The 21,985-nt window shown below is 41.2% G+C and overlaps 1 protein-coding gene across 10 annotated transcripts in view; it reads left to right on the forward strand.

Moving 5' to 3' along the window:
* SH3KBP1 (SH3 domain containing kinase binding protein 1) overlaps nucleotides 1–21,985 on the forward strand; it is a 244,810-nt gene that overhangs the window by 126,992 nt on the left and 95,833 nt on the right. For 9 of the 10 annotated variants that reach the window (XM_084844051.1, XM_084844056.1, XM_084844052.1 and 6 more), the window contains one exon: nucleotides 18,113–18,309. In XM_084844051.1, coding sequence (XP_084700177.1) covers nucleotides 18,113–18,309 — 197 coding nt within the window. Of the gene's footprint in view, nucleotides 1–3,005; nucleotides 3,081–18,112; nucleotides 18,310–21,985 lie in introns of all 10 variants that reach the window. The other variant, XM_084844061.1, reaches the window with a different exon arrangement.

Raw genomic sequence — 21,985 nt, forward strand, 5'->3', positions numbered from 1 at the left:
ATGTTAGAAAGTTTTATGCTCACTGTTGCCTCCCTGAAAATGCTCTTTTATAAACTATGGGTAGTATCCTATTATGCTGGTGTGCATGGGACCCACTAGGATACTATGGGTAGTATCCTATTATGATGGTGCTCATGGGACCCACCAGTTGTACAATGGGGCTTTTGTAATTGTAAACATAGCCTGAAATGAGTGGAAACTCTCATTTCCAGAACAAGGCAGTCAACAGAGCTCGCAGAAGGGAGCTCCTTTGACTTATTTTGATCTGGAATTGACCATTTCCCATGATTTCCGGTTATGTCTACAATCACAAAAGCCCCATTGCGCAACTGATGCATCTCACAAGCTCAGCGGAGGCAGAACAGCCCCATTGGATACTGCCCAGGATGCATGATTAATGCCTACAATAAATGTTTAATGCTATTAAAATTATGATTTTAGATATTCTAATTTGTACCTCAAACTGTCCAGCTGCTTTAAGGATTTGCATGCTTACAAACCATTTTTGGTGATACATTGCAATATTGAATGACATGCAGATGTCTATAATATGGTGCTTCCATGGTGGCAGACTTGCACTCTGATCTTATGTATTAGTTTTTCAATTTTGTTCTTAAGAAACAGGCTTCGATTATTTTTTTGAGCGGAGAGGTATAGCTTTATTCCATTTTTATTAGAACAAAGATAATAAGTTTTTGTTTTCTTGGAGATATTTTTTTATAAAACTAATACTACTTCAGTGCATTGCACAATAATTGCACTATGTTTTATAAAGTTAATTATCCCTTTTGAGGCTGTTGCAAGAGAAACATAAATCTAGATTTTTCAAATATTGCTTTGGTCAAAGTGCAATAGCTTTTAGCCTTCTAAAGAATTACCTCCAGTGAAAACAAAACAGTAAAATATAAGTGCACTGCTTCTGAAAATAACAGCCATTTGTCCTGTTTCCATCTCTCTTACTGTAATGACTACTGCAGCTTTCCCCTGTCCTGAAGACATGACCTTCTGGTTTACTGTTCAAATCTACATCATTGACTTGATCCATGCCACCAGGACATGGGCAAGTTGTACTAGGTGTTACTGAGGGAAAGGGGAGGGACTACAAATGTGGCTGCTGCTAAAAACATCTAGTTCCAGCAGACAACTTCCAAGTTATCTTTAGCAGTGGCAGACAGATAATGGCCTTGCTTTTTTTCTTTTTCTATTAAGGTTTTATCATGCTGCCCCCATTCCTGTCTGTATGGCTGTCAGGATTCCCTTAGCCCCCACTTCACTTCAGTGCCCAAACATACACAGACGGGAGGCTTCTGTCTACAGCTTTTAATCCATTACTTCACAGGGTCATACAGATGCAAATTCTCAGAACTCTCCATCTACAAAGGAATGCCTTCAGGGGATTGTATTGACCCTGCAGTAGGCTTCGAACTCTGAATTTAGAGGTGTCAAGATAGTGATAAATCAGATCCAGGTTTACTTACAAGGAGATACTTTATTGAGTACAATCAGCACACAGGCATACCCAATGGTTGGATCAGACAGCTTCTCTGAACCCAGAGCCATGGCGTAAAATGGGTTTTATACCATACATGTTAGAAGTGAGGCAGCATGACAACAGCGAGTGTTAATTAGCATCCGTTCCCAGCATAGGCATAACAGTGCTTGGACAGAAGGGAAACAGTCAGAGCTTTCCCACTACAGACACCTGCAGCTTGGCATAAACATAGCCTCACTTCCCAGGCACATACTAGACCCTGCTAAGTTACTAGCCTTCATTAGCATGGCATGTGCTGAGGCCGCTACTATCGATCTTTGACTCATCTCACATGCTCAGAGGCCCACAAGCAAGGAAATTGCACCAATAATGAACCTAAGCAAGCATGGATCTCTAGGCCCCTCTAAAACTACAGGTGACTTGGTTACAGGCCTGGGCCAATACATCGATCCAAATGGACTTGACGAGAGTTGCCCGCCGTTTGAAGAGGGATGTGGTCTCACTAGCCTAACTTAAGTGGGGGGGTTAAGCCTTGTCATGAGGCTTCTAAGCGCAGCTTTTCACGCAAGGGCAATCAGGTAGACCGTCTACGTTCCGCCCCTTCCTTCTCTCTCTTTGCTCTAGGTCACCCTCCTGTTTGCTGCCTCTCACGGCAGTGGGGGTTGAGGAGGAACCCTTAAGCTCAGCCATCTGTACGTTTGTAACCTGAGAAGCAGGCCTACTCATATCTGGACTAGCCTGGGAAAACACCTCCCCCATGTCTGATGGTTCTCCTTCAAAATCTGAACTGCTATACCACTTCCTGTGCTCAGAAACACCCTTGACAATGGTAGAATGGATTCATAGTAAGATCATTGCCAGCTGCACACCAAAACCTCACACCAGTGATGGAAATTAACACCATAGTTTGTGGAGGAGTATTTTAATATCCATCTAACATAAGCAAGCTTTTAACTGAAGAACAACCGAACAATAAACCATGGATTAACCACTGAGTAGTTTAGCCCCTAAACAACCGAGTGGTCTAGGTTCAAATGACACGCTCAGCAACCTATGAAGGAGCCAATTGTAGGTTGCTCAATGAAAGTGGAAGTGGCGGCCACGCTGCAGGGAGTATGTCCACTCTCTCCCGCTCATCCCCAACAGCTGTGTCGTGTGAACCAGTTTATCTTGTCATACACAGAAAAGGAATATGTGCACCCAAATCTACATTTGACTTTTTATTCACAACTCTATAGTTATCATTTTTCCCTTGATTGGCCATAAGAGATAATCAGAAATGATAGCTGTATTAATCATTTTATGACATAATCCTTAACAAAATGTTGCACTTTTCCTGTTTGAATTGTATATGGTGAAAGTGTAGACTGTTGAAAGTCTTGTTCTTTTGCTAATGAAACTTTGAACACAGAGCAAAAATTAAACACTATTCCTTTCCTTTCTTTTGCCATTATTCGATACTCCTATCCCCTCTTTTTTGTTTTGCTTTCCTTTTCTTCCATTCTGCTGTCAGGAAAGTCTGCCTTTCAAGGGACAGTTCTGTATAAAGTGGCACCAACAAAGATTGACAGCTACAGACGCTATAACAGTGAGTTAATTAAAAGACAAAAGAGGGAATGCTAAGTTAAGGCTGCTCCTTGATTGTGTGCGATTCCATCTGCTTTTGAAATAATGTCCACCCATTGCACTCAGTCTTGGCTACTCCCCATATTTGTCTGTGAGCTGAAATCAGTCCTGTTTGCTTACAGTCCTGCAGCCTATATGTACTGAGAATGTATACAATTTCCTTTCAGCATGTATATGTCTGTACATGTATGTGCAGTGTTGGGAAACACACAAAGAAGTATGGAGCTCTGCTGAATATTTATGTTAGGCCAGTAGTAGAACATGTGCTTTGCATGCAGAATATCCAAGGTTCAATTCTCTTATCTCCCCTCTATTCAGCACTGGTTAGGCCTCATCTGGAATACTGTGTCCAGTTCTGGGCACCGTACTTTAAGAAGGATGCAGACAAGCTGGAGAGGGTTCAGAGGAGGGCAACAAAGATGATCAGGGGACTGGAAACAAAGCCCTATGAAGAGAGACTGAAGGAACTGGGCATGTTTAGCCTTGAGAAGAAAAGACTGAGAGGAGATAGGCTAGCGCTCTTCAAGTACTTGAAAGGTTGTCACAGAGAGGAAGGCCAGGATCTCTTCTTGATCATCTCAGAGTGCAGGACACGGAATAATGGGCTCAAGTGACAGGAAGCCAGATTCCGGCTGAACATCAGGAAAAACTTCCTGAGTGTAAGAGCAATATGACAATGGAACCAATGACCTAGGGAGGTAGTGGGCTCTCCCAAACTGGAGGCATTCAAGATGAAGCTGGACAGCCATCTGTCAGAGATGCTTTGCCTTGGATTCCTGCATTGAGCAGGGGGATGGACTCGATGGTGTTATAGGCCCCTTCAAACCCTACTAGTCTATGATTCTATCTTACCAGCTAGGAAACACCTCTGCCTGAAAGATTGGACTGTCACTTCCAGTTGGAGAAGACTAGTCTAGATTGACCAAACATTTGTCTCTGTATAAGGTAGCTTCACATATTTTGATAGGAGATGTTCTAAGAAAAAGGAAAACCATTCTTAAGCATAATAAAAAAAAAACATGATGAGAAAACCAAAATATTACTCAAATCAGTTTATGAGAGTTGCCTCCCAAAGTATTTGTTTTAAATTTTGACAGATATATAATCTGCCTTGTTTCTTAACAATGGGCACCTGTGGCACCCATCTGTATTCAAAATGCTTCTGACTGTGAAATTTGCATCCAACTAAATTTTTAGGCTATTCCACAAGAATAGAGTTACACATTTGACGAAGAGTTGGGTCTGGGAATGTAGCTTTACACAAAACAGCTGTAAAGCAGGCTAGGGGCGGTGGAGGTGTATGTATTATTTGAAACCTACAAGTGAGAGGTAGGGTATTTTGCCCTCCCCCTGCCCACTGCTTTTCCTCTGTAATCCCCTCCCCCAGTCACTTTTCCAAATGCAGATTTGTCAAGTCACAGTGGAATAAAAGATAAAAGCAGTGGGCAGGAGCAGGGTGGAGTACATCTATTTCATTATTTATTTACTTATTTTTAAAGCCACTTTTCAAGGATAAAAACCCTCTCAAGGTAGCTTCCAAAGAAACTTCAAAACATTAATACATTAATAAGAACCAGCGCGAAAACATTTTTTTAAACTTCCAGCTGAGAAAAATACTAAAAACCATTGAATACAGCTAAAAGCAACCAACAGCAGTTCAAAAACCTCTATTATAAGAAAGCCAAAGAAAACAAATGGATGTTTTTAGAAAACAAATCCTTTATAAAAGCCTGTAAAAATGGGGTCTGATGGATCCCATTTGGAGGTGCATTCTATGCATGGGGCCACTCCTAAAATAAGCCCTTTCTCTTCTGCTTGATTGCTCTTACTGGCAGACATGTGAGAAAGGCCTCAGTTGCCAGTCTTAAAATGTGGGCAGGCTGATATGGGTAGCTTGGGCCCAAACGGTTTGGGGGTTTAAAGATCAAATCCAACACTTTCAGTTGGGCTCAGAAATGAATTGGCAACCAATGCAGCTAGAACAGCATGGGTGTCACATGATCCAACCGCCCAGCCCATGATATTACTCAGGTAGTCACACTGTGTACCAGCTAAAGTTTCTGAACCATCTTTAAAGGGCCCCCACATAGTAGTAGTAGTTAGTAGTACTATAATTGCATTATCGTAGTCCTGTCTGGACATCACTGCTGCACAGATAACTAAGGCATGATCATCTGCTACTTCTCCACCTCAAATCATTCACTTCCACCTTGCTGTTATTTGGGAGATCTAGGTTCCCAGATCTGTCTCTGCTGAACGTGTAGTTCCAGCATCAGTAGAGCTGAAGGCCACTCGGCATGCTGTTTTTCATGCATTCTCAGTTTCATGCTTATTGTCAGGAGCGCCTTGGCGGCCTCTCCCAGTAGATTCCAATAGCCAACTCAAGACACAGATGAAAGGATTTCTTTTCAAAGCTTTAATCCGTTTACAACTTAATGACTCTTTCAGATGCTAATCACCCGCGACTAACGCAAGGAACAGCAGAGTGGCCTAAGCTTCAAGTAGGCAGTTGATCCCCGTTTGAAAGAGAGTCACTTGAAGACCCAGAACTTATGGGCTACGGAGAGATCCTCCCTCTTTCGCTTGGGTTCATGGGAGGCGGCCGTTGCTTGCACGCCAAATGGGCACTACGCTTCCTTTCCACGCCCTCCATCGCTCGTCGCTCTTTGCGTCTGCGTCGAGCGTCTGAGAAGCCCCCCTCCCGCACTCCCTCACTGCCAGGGTCACTATCTATCTTAGGAATGCTGGCAAGAGGAATCTCTGCCCGGTACTGAGCCTGTGAGGGATGAGCTGGCTCCTCTCCCACGGATGGCTGTTCCTCCTCAGAATCCAAACTGCTCTGAGGCTCTCTGGGCTCAGTTTCCACCCTGACACTTATGACCCAAGTATAAAAGGATTTTATGCTTGCATTTTATCTGCCTGACAGGTTTTCTCTAATGAATGACCTGTATAGACATTTCCTCTTCTTGTAGGTCTTGTAAAATTGCTGTCTTCAGGTACTGACCTGGTTTGCATGACGTGACAGCCTACCGTAGCTTAATTTACCTGTGGGGCTCTCACATTGTGCCAGGCACCATTTTTGCATGGTGCTTGCAAGCGCCCAGCTTGCCATGGCTTGTTGTTTTTTGCGAACCCAGGCACCAGGGGTGTTTGAGAGTTATCTGGGTTCGCACAAGCCATGGCAAACCAGGTGCTTGCAGGTGCCATGCAACAATGGCATCTGTGGTTTGGACAACATGGAAAGCAGGCGCCTTCCTAAATTGGTGCCTGTGGGCACCTGGCACAACACAACAGCCCCTGCGGATAAAGTAAGCCACAGTGGGCTGTCATGATGTGCAAAACAGGCTCATGGTCTTCAAGGAGACATCAGCACATAACACTAAACTATAACTTAGCATTATGTGGATGAACTTCTCTGATCTCCCTTCTCCTCCCAAGCAGCCAGGAGGACTTAACCAGGATTCAGTTTCTATGATTCCTGGCTTGTCATTATGTATGCATCAGGAATTGTGTCAGTTTCTATACAAGCCAACTATAACCCATGGATTGATTGGCTGTCTTGCTTAACAAACTAGAGTTTGTTTCAAACCACAATTTCTGGTTTGTACGTAATGCTGAGCCAGGAATCATAGAAACAGAACCTGAATCCTAGTTAAATCCTCCTGGCTGCATGGAAAGCAGAGAGGAGACAGGGAGCATGCAAGTCTGAAGCTTCATTCAAGATTGCAGAGGTTTATCCACATAGTGCTAAATCCTAGTCATTGGATGTATGTGGCTATGACCTGGCAAGTGTAGGAATAAATAAATGTCCTTGCAAATACTTTGCTGTTATGACTGCTTTTGGAATTTGCCCAAGTGTTTCTAGAACTAACATATTGGTTTTGCTACAGGCCAGGCCATAAATGTATTTCCAGTCACTGTGTCGGGATGTCCAAAGACAACTGACTTCTCTAGATTATGCTGAGGCACATTTAGATTTACTCACAATTCTGATTTTTAACTGTGAAATGTTAAATAATTTTGGTAGTTGGAATAAATCCCACTATTTAATGTGCAAAACATAATAAAGAAAATACTAATGATTTCGTACCCCTTTCTCACTTATTAAGTCACCCAAATCATGTGTTCCCTTACAAATCAGACCTTACAGTATAAAGTAAATTTAATAAAACTGTGATAAACACTTGGGCAAAGAACAGTTCTCCTTATTAAAAATTAGCATTCAGTCAGATGTTGCTGGAAATATGAATGTGTAGCAAAATGAGAAGAAAAGCCAGGCTCCAAACCACAGAAAATTATATTTAGGGTCATGATGGGAAATGTTTACTCTGGATGTCATGAAGATCCCTCCCTCCACCTCCACCGTGCCACCCTTGTTATTGCACCTGCTGTGAATACACTGATAAGTACGTGGGGGAATTTAAAACAAGTAAGACAGTGACAGAAATAGGACATGACATCTTACAAATACAATAATCCTTTGTTGAGATAATAGGAAAAGTTGCCTACATCCATGCTGATAACTTCACAGCCATGCTAAAGAGGGCCCTGACATTCATGTTGCACAGATAAATGCATGCTGTCCCATGACAACATGCATTATTCCCCTTTATCATTACCCTGATTCCTGCACAATTTGTTGCCAAAACAGAAGGAGTTAACGTTTGTTTGTCATATATAAGAACTGGTATGCTGAAGAAATTTGATATACTAGAAAAGAAATGACAAAACACTTGGACAATAAAACTGCATCCCCTGAAGGAATATATCCCAGAAATATTTATATGTATGAATATTATTAGAAGGGATGAGGCTTAAAATGCGTTTCTGCATTGTGCAGTAGGCTCACCATTTGATGTTTGTTGTAATTTATAAAACATGTGCAACTCCCCCCCCCCCGCTCCAAATTGCTTTGTTTACTAGGGCCCAATCCACTTGGAAACAGAATGAGAAGCACTTTCTAGTTATATCCAGATCTTCATGAAATCGTTTTGGTCTGTCAGGGGCACATGAAGCAAGAAAAGTGGAGTATACACTACCTAAAAACCCACTTTCATGGCTCAGGAGGTCCCAGATTCAGACCCTGGCATCCCCAGTTAAAAGTGTGAGGTAATAGGTAATGAGGAAGACCTCTCCTAGAGAACCTGGAATGCTGTCAGTCAGACAATAGGGCTAGGGGGAGGCAATGTGGCACCCTTTAGATCTTTTAGACTACAGCTCCCATCAGCCCCAGGGGATTGTGGGAGGTGTCATCCAAAATAACTGGAGACACCAGATTACCTACCCTGCAAGATGGACTGATGATCTGCATAAAGCAGCCATATATGTTTATATAGAAACAGAAAAGAGAAGAAAAGCAACATTAGCTGCTTCCACCCTTGTTCATTTCCCCCCTCTTATCCTTTGCTTCGGGATGTCCCTTCTATTTGTAACTTGACTTAACTCTTCTTTCCTGGCTGCTAGATCAGGTTAAACAGAATCAGTTAGCTGTCTCAGATATCTGCCTCTTACTAAGTCAAGATTGCAGTATTCGATAGCTGTTGTGATGTTGTTTGGCAGAGAACAGTATCTACCCATCTGCGCTAGAATCATACTCAAATATTTTTGTAAAGACATAATAGTAAAAAAATAAACCCCAAATGAGGAATGAAAACAACGTACCTGTAACATAACAGAACAATAGATCGCTCTTGCAGAATTTCCTTCTGCAGCACGAAAACCCTTTGTGCAATAATTTTGTTCCTTTTTATTATTTTTATTTAGAAACCATTGTTTTCCTGTATTTTAAGTGGATCAGAAAGAAAAATAAATACTGTTGTAAAATTAAAAAGTTAATACAGCATGTGTTAGAATCTCTTTATGCTGCAGAATCCTGGACTGATTCCAGCATAACTCTGGTGAAAATTATTATTAGTATATTAATTTGGAAGTGTCAGTCTCCTCCTAGTGTGCAATTTGCAAAGTGATTCTAATTCGATAAAATCTGAGATGTGTGCTCCAGATAAACTCATTAGGGAATTAGACTAGAAGAAAAGCTAATGTTTGTTATAATGTGTGTTTGAAATATATTGCTAGAGCTATGATTAATGGTGGACAAAGGTGGCTTTGATCTAGTTAGTGGTCCCTCATTTTGTGAGTGCAAATATTTCCTAGCACCTTTATTAACACAGGTAAATACTGCTGAACACACGTGGCTGTCTTTGAATAAAAACAGAGGAAGATACAGGGGGAGACACACACACACACACACACACACACACAGAGAGAGAGAGAGAGAGAGAGAACTTGCCATGTCAGGCAAACACTGTCATTGAGAGAAAGAGCCCTTATGTAAGACAAAGAAGAGTACACATTGTGTGACACACGGGAACAAGCTTGCCCAAGTTAAGCAGCCATCACACAGCGAAGCATTATTACAATATAAGTGCCAAAGATGTATATATCAATCAGTCAGTCAAATTTACCCAGTGTAACACATAGTTATATATGGACAAGATGATCAATCCTGGTGGAAACGAACATTAATTCTCAGAAATGCAAATCATCAAAACTTAAAACTAAAATTCCCCCAAGTACTTAAATTTTTAAAAGCCTTGGCACTCGATACTGTTTTGGATCAGAAAACTAGCCCATAACTTCCTTACTGCTAGTGTGTAAAAAGCTACTCTATGGGTAACAAACTTGTCTACATCAGCCAGCAACTATCAAATTTTAAAATCATCTCATAGATCTTCTAGAAATGTATTTATTCAGTTTATTTCTTACATTTCTATACTGCCCAATAACTGTAGCTCTCTGGTAGTTGACAACAATTAACCATAAAATACAAAATGATAAAATACAATATAACCATTTAAAAGTTTAAAACTACAGTATAAAAATACTTACCAAATAAAACCTAGCCGCAGTGCAAAGCTTTAAAAGTCCAACCAGATTTAAAATAGAAATTGAAATGCCTGGGAAAATAAAAAGCTCTTCGGAAAGGTAGGAAAGGTTCCTCCTGTGCAAGCGCCGAGTCATTGCTGACTCGTAGAGGGATGCTGCTTTCTCTGGCGTTTTCATGGCAGACTATAGCAGGGTGGTTTGCCATTGCCTTCCCCAGTCGTGACTACCTTTCCCCCAGCAAGCTGGGTACTCATTTTGCTGACCTCGGAAGGATGGAAGGCTGAGTCGACCTGAGCCAGCTACCCGAGACCCGGCTTCCGCTGGGATCAAACTCAGGTCGTGGGGAGAGTTTTGGTTGCAATACTGCCGCCTACCACTCTGCACCACATGAGGCTCTTCACATGGCCCCCAAATTAGCAGTGTAGGTGCCAGGCGAGTCTGGGAAGTTCATTCCACAACTGGGATGCCACAGTAGAAAAGGCCCTCTTCTTGGTAGCCACCCAACTCACTTCCTTTGGTGGGGCTCCCAGAGAAGGCTTGGTCCAGGTAGGTGTATATGAGAGGAGATGATCCTTCAGGTAACCTGGCTACAAGCTGTTCAGGGCTTTGAATGTTAATACCAGTACTTTGAATTGGGCTCAGAAATTGTCTGGCAACCAGTGCAGATGAAAAACTACTGGCATAGTATGATCACATTGGCCAGTCCCTGTTAACAATCTCGCTGCCCTATCTTGGACCAGCCCAAGTTTCTAGACTGTTTTCAAAGGCAGCTCCATGTAGCATTGCAGTAATCCAGACGAGATGTTATCAGAGCATGGGTAATGGTAGCTAGGCTTTTTCTGCCCTTCAGATAGGGACGTAGTTCATAGAATCATAGAATAGTAGGGCTGGAAGGGGCCTACAAGGCCATCGAGTCCAACCCCCTGCTCAGTGCAGGAATCCAAGTCAGAGCATCCCTGACAAATGGCTGTCCAGCCTCGTCTTGAAAGCCTCCAGTGTGGGAGAGCCCACCACCTCCCCAGGTAATTGGTTCCATTGTCGTATTGCTCTTACGCTCAGGACGTTTTTCCTGATGTTCAGCCGGAATCTGGCTTCCTGTCACTTGAGCCCATTATTCCGTGTCCTGCACTCTGGGATGATCAAGAAGAGATCCTGGCCTTCCTCTCTGTGACAACCTTTCAAGTACTTGAAGAGTGCTATCATATCTCCCCTCAGTCTTCTCTTCTCAAGGCTAAACATGCCCAGTTCTTTCAGTCTCTCTTCATAGGGCTTTGTTTCCAGTCCCCTGATCATCTTTGTTGCCCTCCTCTGAACCCTCTCCAGTTTGTCTGCATCCTTCTTAAAGTGTGGTGCCCAGAACTGGACACAGTACTCCAGATGAGGCCTAACCAGTGCTGAGTAGAGGGGAACTAGTACTTCCCGGGATTTGGAAGCGATGCTTCTATGAATGCAGCCCAAAAGAGCATTTGCCTTTTTTGCAGCCACATCACATTGTTGGCTCATATTCAGCTTGTGATCGACAACAATTCCAAGATCCTTCTCGCTTGTAGTGTGGTTGAGCCACGTATCCCCCATCTTGTAACTGTGCATTTGGTTTCTTTTTCCTAGGTGCAGAACTTGGCATTTATCCCTATTAAATGCCATTCTGTTGTTTTCTGCCCAGCGCTCCAGTCTATCCAGATCACTTTGAATTTTGTTTCTGTCTTCCAAAGTATTAGCTATCCCTCCCAATTTTGTGTCATCTGCAAATTTGATCAGCATTCCCTGCACCTCCTCCTCCAAGTCATTAATAAAAACGTTGAAGAGCACTGGGCCCAGGACTGAGCGCTGCGGTACCCCACTATATATATATAACTATATATATATATATATATAGTTGGTATATCAGCCTAAACTGATAAAAGATGCTCCATGCCACTGAGTCTCCCTGTGCCTCGAGCAACAATACTGGTTCCAAGAGCACCCCCAAACTATGAACCTGATCATTTAAGGGTAGTGCAGCCTCCTCTAGAACAGTTTGAACATCACCTAGCCAGGCAGATGAACCACCCTCTAACAGTGCCTCCATCTTGTCTGGATTGAGCCTCTGTCTGTTGGCCTTCATCCAGTCCATTGCTGCACTCAGGCACTGGTTCAGAACACCCACTGCTTCACCTGGATTTGATGAAAAGAGAGAGAGAGCTGGGTGTCATCTGCATAATTGCGACACGTCAGTCCATATCTCTGGATAACCTCCCCCAGCGGTTTCATGTAGATGTTAAATAGCATGGAGGATAAAATAGAGTCCTGTGGCACCCTATGGCAAAATTGCCAAGGGAACAAGCAATAATCCCCCAGCACCACCTTCTGGAATCAGCCATCCAAGTAGGAGCAGAACCACTCCAGCTCCTAGCCCACATAGCCTATCTAGAAGGATACTATGGTTGATGATATTGAATGCCGCTGAGGGGTCCAAGAGAATCAACAGAGTTGCACTCCCCCATCTCTCTCCCAGCAAAGGTCATCCCACAGGGCAACCAAGGCAGTTTCCATTTCAAAACCAGGCCTGAAGCCCAATTTAAATGGGTCTAGATAATCCATTTCATTCAAGAGAGCCTGGAGTTGGCCGGCAACCACTCGCTCAAGCACCTTGCCAAGGGGATATTAGCAACCAGCCTACAGTTATTAATATCTTCTGGGTCCGTTAGACTTTTTCTGAAAAGAAGAAAGAAATCTATCAATAAGTGAGATATATAAAGGGCAATACAGTGTATAGTGCACAATATCTTCAATCTGGTCTGATCCACACACACAGAGACAGTCATTTATTGCACTCTTTAAAAAACATTGCTGGAAACGTATTCTGTGGGCATGGTTTGAAATCTGATCTGAGTAAATGCATCTCTAACGGTGGGGGGGGAGTTAATGCCTGCGTATAAGCTGTCCATTTATGATCAGATTCAATTTTAATTTTTAAAAATCGTGGCTCTTATGATCAGGGGCATGCTGAGGTGACATTACAAGGGAAATAGACTCAACATCAACAATAATAAAATTGTACCTGGCCATCTCCATCCTGCAAATCTAAAAGCACAGTTTTGCTAAATGTTGGTCTAACGTTGGTAAGAGTTTTTCCGATATAGAATCATGACTTTATTAACGTATGCTTATTATTAACGTAAGACCTACTTCACTTCAAAGTAATGTGCCAGGTGTGCTATGTGGAACTGCAAGCAGTACATATAGAAATTTATTTTGATTATATCAGTTTAATCTCTACTTAAACTACCCCACGTTGTTGCACCATATAACATGCAAGGTTTAGCTTTAGCAGCAAAAACATTTAATGGTGGCTCTAGTCCCTCCGTACAATAAAATGTCTTTAAAGACCCCAATAAATGAAGGTAAATGAAATTTTAAATGCTTCAAAATGAGTGTGCCACAGAACGTTTCAAAGCCCTAATTACTTAAACACTGCTTGATTATATGACCATCCACTTACATAGCTTTTGCCTTTTCACAAATACTACCACATTAGTCTTACAATAATTAATAAAATAAACAAAGATAGCCCTGCTGGTCCATGAGAAAAAAATCCAAAATCCTCAGTTGAGCAATAACTTTATTAGTATCAGCCAAAATGTCACAAAATATTGTGCAACCTTTCTAGTTCTCCTGAACTCTTCATCGAGCAAGGTGGTAAAAAAAAAACACCTGGGGAACAGAAAAGTTCCAAAATTAGCCCAGGTGTTTTGGCCATGAGGTCTGACTGCAGTTTAGATCCAAACTAAAAAAGGAGACCGTAGACTGAATCTTAGTTTCTGGTTGGTATTTCAGGTATCAGATTAGGTTCTGGCATAAATGAGCAATGGCTGAGCCCTATTTCTGACAACATAAAATTACAGGCATCCTTTATAATTTTCTTAAGAATTAACACAGAAATTTTTGAGCTTCCAAAGATAACAAATACTTTTTTTTATTTTGGAGCATATCATTCAGTATTTATAAAGTACTAATTGATACTTTAAACTGGTGATTTTAGTAGGGCTGTGCACTGCTTCGGCCTGAGGCCCAAATCCGAAGCTGAAGCAGGCTGCGTCAGGTCACTTTGAGCCCTTTCTGAGGCAAAGCAGAAGGGGCACGAAGTGATCCGGAGTGGGTCGGGGGCTTTCCAAAGCACAAAGTGCGCTTCGGAGCTTTGGCCCTCCTGGCCCGCCCCCCCCAGTGCCTCCAGGTCCTTACCTGTCCCGCCTTCTCTGCCACTGCTGCCTTCTTGCTGCTACCTTCTTTGCCACTGCCTGCCACTACACCATCATCTCCTGAGGCCTGGACACGTGGCGACTCTTCTTGCAGGGAGTCGCCAATTTTAAAAATGGCGACTCTCTGCAAGAAGACGAGTCGCCGCATGTCCAGGCCTCAGGAGCTGGCGGCGGCGGAGAAAGTGGCAGTGACGGAGAAGGCAGTGGCGCTGTGGCGGAGAAGGCAGCAGCTGTGGCAGAGGAGGAAGAGGAGGCCCAAGTAAGGAGCTGGGGGGGTTGTGTTGTGGCATCGGGGGGCAAAGGGGGTTTGCCATCCGAATCCTGGGTCAAGCCGAATTGGGCCCACCTCAGAAGCCACAAAGCGGCTTCCGAGTCGGATTGGGGGGTCCCTGCATAGCTCAAATTTTGATTGTAGCTCAAATTTAATATAAAATTCAGGCTTTAAGCAATTTTGAACCCCAGGTAGGTGAATTTCCCCTCCAGGGGTAAATATCTGAAACGATCTGCTTCAGTGGAGAACTATATCATTATCCTCCCTATTTCCTAATGTAATATTCTAATTATTATGATTAGATAATTTGTACCCATTCCCCTTGAATCTCCCCAATCTATTATTTACTTGACTCATATTTCCTCTTCTATTCTGTTTATTACAGTTATCAGATTTGATAGGGGTGGCTAATTTATTTCTGTTTGTAGCAATATTTTCCAACTGTTCATAAATTAATTGTAAAGTCTTGGCAACTAGGAGACAATGCTCTGCAAAAAGTTCTAAATTATATTTTATCTACACGTTGTTCATTTTTAATGTCTGTCTCTCTACATTGTGTCGATGCACCATTATCCAAATTTAATTTCTTGTTTAATTTTAATGGAACGAATTGATCTAAATTTAATATAGAAAACCAATTTGAAACCAAAATACAAAACTCCTCTGAATCCTTTTTTAGGATAATTCACTCAATTTCTCTTTGTTTTGGATTTGAAGGGGGAGAGAGAACATCTGCTGAACTATGTTGACTTTTGAGAGATCTCATATTTCATCAAAATATGAGCATACACAAAAGAGAGAGGAAATTAACACACCAAATAACTAAAATTCAAATCCTTGATTAACAGGATTTAGTTAGAATCAAAATTAAGTTATATATCATTCTTAAATAAAACAGTGCTAAATCATAAAAATACAAATTGTGTTATTGTATACAAATAAAATAATAACTCTAATTAAAATTAATTTTGCAAAATCAAAATAGAGAATTTACTTTAACCTTAATCCCAATAATTCAGCTACTAAAAAGCAATACCAGCCAGGTAGTTCTACTTGTATTTCTTTCCTTCCTCCTACCAGAACAACAATGTCCATATTGGCAACAAAGAGCTAAATATACACATCCTTATGGGCATTCAGGCAAGGACAAGGTTCCTGTTCCCATTGTAGCCAGAGTCTAATCTGTTGTCATGTTTTTTAAAAAAGTTCCAAAGCAATAGCCCAGCAATAAGTCTGTAACTAATGAAGCTCCAAGCTTCCAACCCATGGCACTTAGACTTGTTTTCACAGGACCAGAACTGCTGTCATCATTGTTTCCTCCGAAAGACTGTAGAATGCCACAAGGCAAGATCCCTTTGGCAATCACACTGGAGACATGATAAGAGGGTGGGAAAAGCACAACTCAAGTTGGTACCCAGGTGAAACTACTTTATTTAAGATCCCAGCACAGATTTTCCTCCACAAAAAATAGATTAGTGGCAAGGAATTTTTGGTGCAAAATGGAAAGATTTGACATGTCTCGAGTTGGCTTGCTCAGAGGAATATTTGGTATGCAGCCATAGCAATAAAGGTAGCCATGCTCTGTGAAAATGTTAAGTGCTTTGCAGGAAAAATAAGTTTACCATCTAAGTGAATATAAATGGAATAGCCTTGTTCACTGAGGCTAATAAAGCCAATCAGGTTGTCTGTCCTGATTGATTTTATTCCTGCCCAGGGGTGTACACCTTTATAACAAGATTGCCTCAGTTAGAGAGGAATGTAATTAAATGTGTTGACAGAGATAATGTTACACAATGCATTTGATTGGATATTTAATTAACTACTCTTTAACTTTCTATTTCTCTCTTAAATAATGTATCATTTTGATTGTATACCTGGCCTGATATGAGTCATACATATCGAAGGCGCACTATATATGGATTAACTGCAAGGACCTTTTCAGTAGGATTGATATGGTAGCCGACTTGGCACTTCATTGATTGGTAGCTGACTTGGCACTTCATTACAAAATAATTCCTTGGATCTTGAGTAGTCCCTTCTTCTGGAGCTGGGATAACAGTATGAAGCAACGTAATACTGTTGGCCCTTAGTATGAAAACCGTCACCTCTACTCAAGTATCTTCAGGTGTTTCAACTAAAAGCCATAACAGAACTGTTTCCTCCTGCATGAACCTGTCCATGTAATGAGATTGTCAACTGAGACCCTGCTCAAGGTGATGCCACCTTTGGAGCCTTTTTGCTGTGGTACCACCATTATGAAGTGCCCTCCTCCAATATATCAACTTGTGCCCACCCTACTATCCTTTAAGCACTAGGTGAAAACTGTCCTATTCTCCCCAGGTTTTGGTGGGATATAATTATGGAATTCTTAAATTCTTGTCACTTTTAATTATGTTATTTTGTATTCTCTTAGTTTTATGTCTAAGCTTGTGTCTATGCTATCTTGAAGACCACTGGTGGAAAGGCGGGGTATAAAACTTTTCAATAAAATAAATTTAAAAATTGCAAAACAACTTTTAAAACGCAATACAGAAGTGTCATAAATATAAATGGTGATTAATTAAATGCATTGATTCAAATGGCAGTGAAGCACTTGGGTGTCGATGATAATAAATTTCAACTTAGCCTGCATTAAAGCAAGTGACTCAAGCTTTCCAGGTAAAATTTATCTTTTTTTGGTTTGAGTCATGGCTTTTCAGTAAAAGGAGGAGAAACTTATCCCCCACACACTCACAATTATTGTACAGGTAAGTAGTAGTGCAGGTTGTCATTAGTTTTCTCATTGCCTGAATGTCCATCTATTTATCTGTGACAATGTTATGATATCTTCTATATAAAATTACAGAAAAATTGTTATAATGAGAATATTTCTTAATGCAAACTTGGCTGGGTCCTAGAAAAGTTTCAGATCTATGCTTTCAGATCCATCATGGCACTGGCCAAAAGGGACAAGTCATGTTTGGTAAATACATCACACACTATTTTAAAATACCAGTTTTGCAACAGTTTTATTCAAACAACACAGGTAGCCAAGAAGCCATAAAATTAAATCAATACTGTTAGCCTATGGGATCAGTTAGAGTCTGTTAGATAAATTATCTGAGTTGGTATGAAACTGCTCTGTAAAACAAAAGTCTTTTTTCAGGCATGCAAACCGATTTGGACTAATAATTACAAATGTGCAAGTGGACCAGCATTTCCTTAGCAACCCCCACTATTTAGGCTATCGGAAATGCCAGTGGTATAGTTCTAAGAATGTAATTTTGGATCAAGTCAAGATTAGAAGTGCCATAGAATCCCAATATTTCACCATTGCAAAGGTCTAGGGGTACAATTTAGATTTAGTAGGTATTTTAAAAAAAAATTGGATGTCTGCTTTCCCTCATCCATTCTCCTTAATCTTAATACACCAGATGCTGATTGTCCTGCATTAAGTTTTGCTGGAAGAATGTGATTTTTCAGATTCCTAGTATAGAAGAATCAGATATGCTATACAAATCTGGTGAATGAGGTGTTGATTTTCTTTGCTTTCCTTACTGTTATAAAAATCATTGCCAACTTTTAAGTCTTTGGTTTCTTTGTTTCCTTTCCCTCTGGCAGGTTTAAGAGATGCTACAGGCTCTGAAAGCGATGGTGGTGACTCAAGCAGTACGAAATCAGAAGGAGCCAATGGAGCAGCAACAATCCAACCCAAAAAGATTAAGGGGATTGGCTTTGGTGATATTTTCAAGGACAAACCTATAAAGCTACGTCCCAGGTCAATAGAAGTAGATAATGACTTTCTACCAGTTGAAAAGGTACAGTTTGTAACTTAATTCCTCACATATGTAAGGACCTGCTTGGTTTCTCCCCCAATTTTGGCTGTAGGGTTTTGTCCTTTGTTGTGCTCTGGTCAAGAAAGCAAACACTGGTTAACTGATGTAATTGATCATCGTAACTGCCTGGAAGAAAGACATATCACATCAGTGATTCATTCCTGCATGCCCACCTGTTCCTTTTGGCCTCACTAACTATAGCTGAGAGAATAATCGTTCAATGTCTGTCTGACGATTATGCTAATATTATGGGACATGGTAATAGTGAGCAACTGTACTTCCTTCAAGCAGTTTTTGTACTTTTACTTCACCAAGTTGTTGTTTCCTTTATGTTGGACACCATACGTGAGTACTACTGATCTACTGTGGAGCCCATGTTTCCAAAGTGGGTTCTGTGCAGTGTATCCTGGCTCTGTCCCTCCCATGTTATGCCACACAACATGCAATATAGCAGGTCTTATTGCTAAATTTTACTTTGGTACAGTACCACAAATCATTACATACAAAGTGGTATTTTATGCAACTTATGCTATTCTGTTGTGTAAAGTTAACAAATTTGAAGAGTCTAACCACTACATCCCACTGGCTCCCCTTACAGACCACCATTCCACCTCCCACATTGTTCCATAGGGTTCTTTGACACTGCAGGGGGGGGGGGATGCAGGAGAAAGAAGGAATTAGTGACATTTCCTTCTCCCCTTCCTGCAGTCTGAATTTCCTGTGAGTGGAGATCTGCTCTTAGGTAGTCTGGATATTGGCCAAAGAGAAATAAAATGCTCTCTTTTGTTTTCTTTAAGCAACCTCAAATGAATATAATCAAATATTTATAGCTTTCTTTTTCTCATCTTTTCAAATGTTGGTTGTCTTTAGTTTGTCATATCTCTGCCCCCCCAATTTCCCCAAGTTTTATAGAAATGCTTGTGCAAGCATTCTTTAAGAGAGCAGATGTCAGATTCAATGATAGTATTAGTAAATAAAACCAAATGTCTTTTTTTTTAAAGGATAATCCAACAATTCTCCTTTTTAAGTGAGTTGTAGGAAAGGGGGAACACATGTATGATTTGTACTAAAGCACTGATGTTATAAAATGCTGAACATCAGAAATACTTTGCTGTGGTGAAGTCCCATGCATTAAACTGGTATATAAGCATCCCTCTAATCATCTATTCTGAACATGTCCTAACATGAGGAAAAAATGGTAGGTAGGTAGACACACTCTGGGAGAGAGCGGAGGACAGGAAGGCCTGGCGTGCTATGGTCCATGGGGTCACAAAGAGTCAGACACAACTTAACGACTGAACAACAACAAGGTAGACATAATTCAGTGTCACAGAACACAAGTATCAAAATTAGATGGGAAAAAGGGGGTGAGGCTGCTCTTATTGTTTAGCAGCTGTCCCACATTGCACTTTATTTAAATATATTTGTTAATCACTTTTCTCAAAAGCTCAAAATAGGTAACAAAAAATAAAATCGGGAATACAAAACTAAAAAAAAATCATTAAAATCAAGGTTAAAGAACTAATGATTGAACAAACCATCAGTAAACCTCAGTAAATGCTAATTGAAATAAAGATTTTTGCAGCCTTTGCAATAACTCTGCAAAGATGAAGACATCCTTGCCTCTATAGGTAGGACACTCCATATTCTGGAGCCAGCCCTGGTAAAGGCCCTGCTCCTGTGCAGCAGGTCCCGTAAGCAGGACCTGATGACTTGACACTTCGGCTAAAACTGAAAAACGTGGTATGTGAGTCCAGCCATACAGGATTTAAGAGGTGATCCATGCCTTGAAGTGCACCCAGATGAAAACAGGTAGCAAAGGGAGTTGCTGCAAAACAGCCTCTATGTACTCATCTGTCCACTGTGCAACTGCATTCTGCATCAGCCAAAAGTTCTGACTCCTCTTCAAGGTAGCCTGGCATAGAATGCATTACACTACTAAATCTGAAAATTAGAGGCATGGATCAGCAAAACAATATTAGCCCTGTCTACAAAGAGAGCTTTCCGGACAAGAGCAGGTGATTAAAAGTACTTTTAGCAGTAATTCCAAATGGCTCCTGAAGCAAGCTTCTGTGCAGTAGTACACAATCAACAGGCTCTAAACATGATTAGATGTGGAAACAGTAGCCCCATCTATTTCTGACCAGTCAAGTCCCTCTAGACCAGCGTCCTTCACCACCAGCATCACCTTCATTTTATCTGTACCTAACTTCAATCTGATCGCTCAACCACAGCCTCCAAGCACTGGGTTATTATAGAGGAAGCAATTCCTGGTGGCTCAGTTGATGAAATTATGACACCCAGCTCCAGGGCTCTGGAAGATCTCCCTCAGTAGCTTCATATAGATGGGATAGGTCTGATTCCTGAAGAACACCCCCCACCTTCACACACGCACGCACACCCACCCAAATCAGATGACGGTAAGACAGTATTACCCAGTGATTACCCTCCATATCATATCAGACATAAATTAGCAGAACCACTGGAGCACCCCTTTCAGGACAACAACTATATGTTCCTTACAGCCTAATGTGATCCACGGTGTCAAATGCCCCTGAGCTACCAGAGCCATCCTGATTTCAAAACCAGACCAGAAGGCAGACCTAAATGGCTTAGGTAGAGATGTATCGCTCAAGAATCTCTGGAGTTGCTCAGCTACCACACATTCAATCACTTTCCCTAAAATGCGAAGATTAGCCAAACTGTCTTTTGTCCAAAGTTATTTTCCTCAAAAGCAACAAACCACAGCATGTTACAAAGCCCTAAACCTCCACCAGAGAGCGTCATTAATAATTTTGGCCAAGCCAATTAAGCTCAAAGGGCTGGTCTTTAGCAGTGATGATGGGTGTGGGTCCAAAAGCACTCATAATTCCAAGTACCCTTTCCAGGTCCTCCAGAGTAGATCCAAGTGGCTCAAGCAATTACTTTAGACACACAAGAACTTGAGTGGGAAGGAAAAAACAATTGTGTTGCCTATTAAATTAAATGTTTGTATGTATGGAGGTTTGCCCAAGATTGAGACCCACAAAACTGTAGTAGCTAAAGTAGTTTTTCTTTTGTTGCGTTTTCAGTTCTCTGAAACTATAATGAACATTTCCAGTGAGTTGCCTTTAGGGCTTCTTCTGTTTTGTCAGTGACCTTTTGCTTATATATCTCCATTTTATCCATTGTCTGTATTAGTTTCCAGTGTTCACTTTCTTTCACAATCCCCTTTTCAACAAGTTGCTTATTAAGTTCACATCAATCCTGAAATTTCATATGCACTTAAGGGCCACTTGGTGCTGCCTAGAGTTTATGTGATTTTCTAACAGCACTATTCATGTTATATTAGGTATGTCACTTCTTGCACATCTCAAGAAAACATCAATAAAATCAATGTCTATATAGAAGAAATTGGAAGAAAAATGATACGTAATTTCGGGTTATCTTTCCCTCCCTGACTTGAAAACTGTACAAGCACTTTCAGTAAAAGGTCTGTTTTCTTTTTATAACCATACAAACAGAATCCTGGGAAGGTACCTTAGATGATGATGACTCTAGGAAAACAACTCTTCCTAGAATTTCTTTTTCTAAGAAATCATTGTACTGTCTTGGGCAAAGCTGTTTTTCCAAACCACTGCATTTTTAAAAAAACTTCTTTAGATCAGAGAGTTGGATA

This window comes from Heloderma suspectum, chromosome 3, assembly GCF_057233095.1.
Source record: "Heloderma suspectum isolate Gila_16-S chromosome 3, 16-S_ref, whole genome shotgun sequence".
Lineage (NCBI taxonomy): Eukaryota > Metazoa > Chordata > Lepidosauria > Squamata > Helodermatidae > Heloderma > Heloderma suspectum.